Source organism: Chaetura pelagica, unplaced genomic scaffold, assembly GCF_000747805.2.
Source record: "Chaetura pelagica isolate M959 unplaced genomic scaffold, ChaPel_1.0 scaffold116, whole genome shotgun sequence".
Taxonomy (NCBI): Eukaryota; Metazoa; Chordata; class Aves; order Apodiformes; family Apodidae; genus Chaetura; species Chaetura pelagica.
This window is the reverse complement of record NW_009953655.1, coordinates 14,746-16,116: the sequence shown is the minus strand read 5'-3', so window position 1 is coordinate 16,116 and position 1,371 is coordinate 14,746. Positions and strand designations below refer to the sequence as shown.

Here is a 1,371-nt window from a genome sequence, read left to right as displayed (position 1 = left end):
TGCTGAAATTGGTGGAAGAGGAACAAAACAATGGTAGCAAGAGGGAAACAGTGAACCTTAGCCCCCAGGACTGTAAAATCTTGAAAAGTAAGGCCCTTGAATCCATATTCGCTTTCTCAGTGTAACCTTGTGTTTTGTTATATTAAACAGAAAAGCTCCTGAGAGATATGTGGCACCATGAAAGAGGGTCTGTTAAGTGAGGCCTTTTATTTTTAAGTAATTTTGCAGCAAATTCAAATTTTGGCTGCATGTTACAAAGAATGATTACACACCCTTGGGCAAAGATCTGGCTCATATCCTTGTTTCTCATCAGCTTATCACTGATATATGTCAGCATCAGGACTGACCTGGGTTGTTTTGTTTTTTTTTTTTCCTGAAACACAAAGCTGCATCATGTTTGGCCTAGGGAATTAATTTGAAAGACTCAGGTTTTGGAAGGAGCTGTGCTTTGGGCTGCAGTTCACAGAATAAGGGCCTGCTTGCTGTCCATGTGTCTCTGCTCCATCTTATCTTTTAAAATTTGCCAGGGTAGAGTGCATGAGAAGTGGTAGGAGTCTAGCTAATGTAGGTGATGGGTTTATGCAGTGGCAGCTCCCAGGAGATGATCCAGCAGCCAGAAGGTGCTTATGTGTATTGGCTTGGTGGGATGGGTTTCACATTAGGCTTCCCGTATGCAGGTCTAGAGAGAGAAAAGGTTTTGGTTTGCTTTCATGTGCAAGGAACAAGAAGGCAATTAATGTATGTATGTAATGTATGGCTGCTTTTTAGCTCATTTAACCTTGGTCTGCAGCCAGGGACCTTCAAGAGCAGGCTGCAAAGTGATCCTAAATCTTAGTGAAGGATGTGCAACATTTCAGCTGGTGACAGCCAGGAGAAGGACTTCCTTAAGGTACACTGTGAAACAATTTGTACACTAATTAGAAAGAAAAACGGAGGGGGTTAATATTTGCCTCTGACTTCTGCACACTCCTGTCCTCTCATCAAGCCTTACACCACATTCAGAAGTGAATGAAGAAAGAAGAGCTCAGGGCTTTTTTTGAGCTGGGGAAGCTGTTATCAGTTCATAAGGACTACTTCTTGTTGCAAACTAGTTTCCTGCAGAGGAGTTTAAAATGAAGCTTTCTAGACTAGCAGTTTGTTCCTAAGATGATAGAAATTACTGGGCTCCAGCAACTAATAGTTGCTGATTTAATGAGTTGGAGATTTGGCACCCGTTTTCACTGAAGATTAATTTGTGGTGGAAAATGACTCCTTCAGCTGCCAGCAAGAATCCCAGGCCAGATCCTGAGGCACTCTTTAATGAGCGAATTGCACTATTAACTTGAAAAGAGCTTCATTTCAATAAGTGGGAACAGCTCAGAGCAGCAGGAA

The 1,371-nt window shown here is 42.2% G+C and overlaps 1 protein-coding gene across 1 annotated transcript in view; it reads right to left on the bottom strand.

Moving 5' to 3' along the window:
• Positions 1-624: 624 nt before the first annotated feature.
• CD8A (CD8a molecule) overlaps positions 625-1,371 on the bottom strand; it is a 5,639-nt gene continuing 4,892 nt past the window's right edge. Inside the window, 1 exon segment of the mRNA XM_010000277.1 lies at positions 625-679. Within this exon segment, the coding sequence (XP_009998579.1) occupies positions 625-679 (55 nt within the window).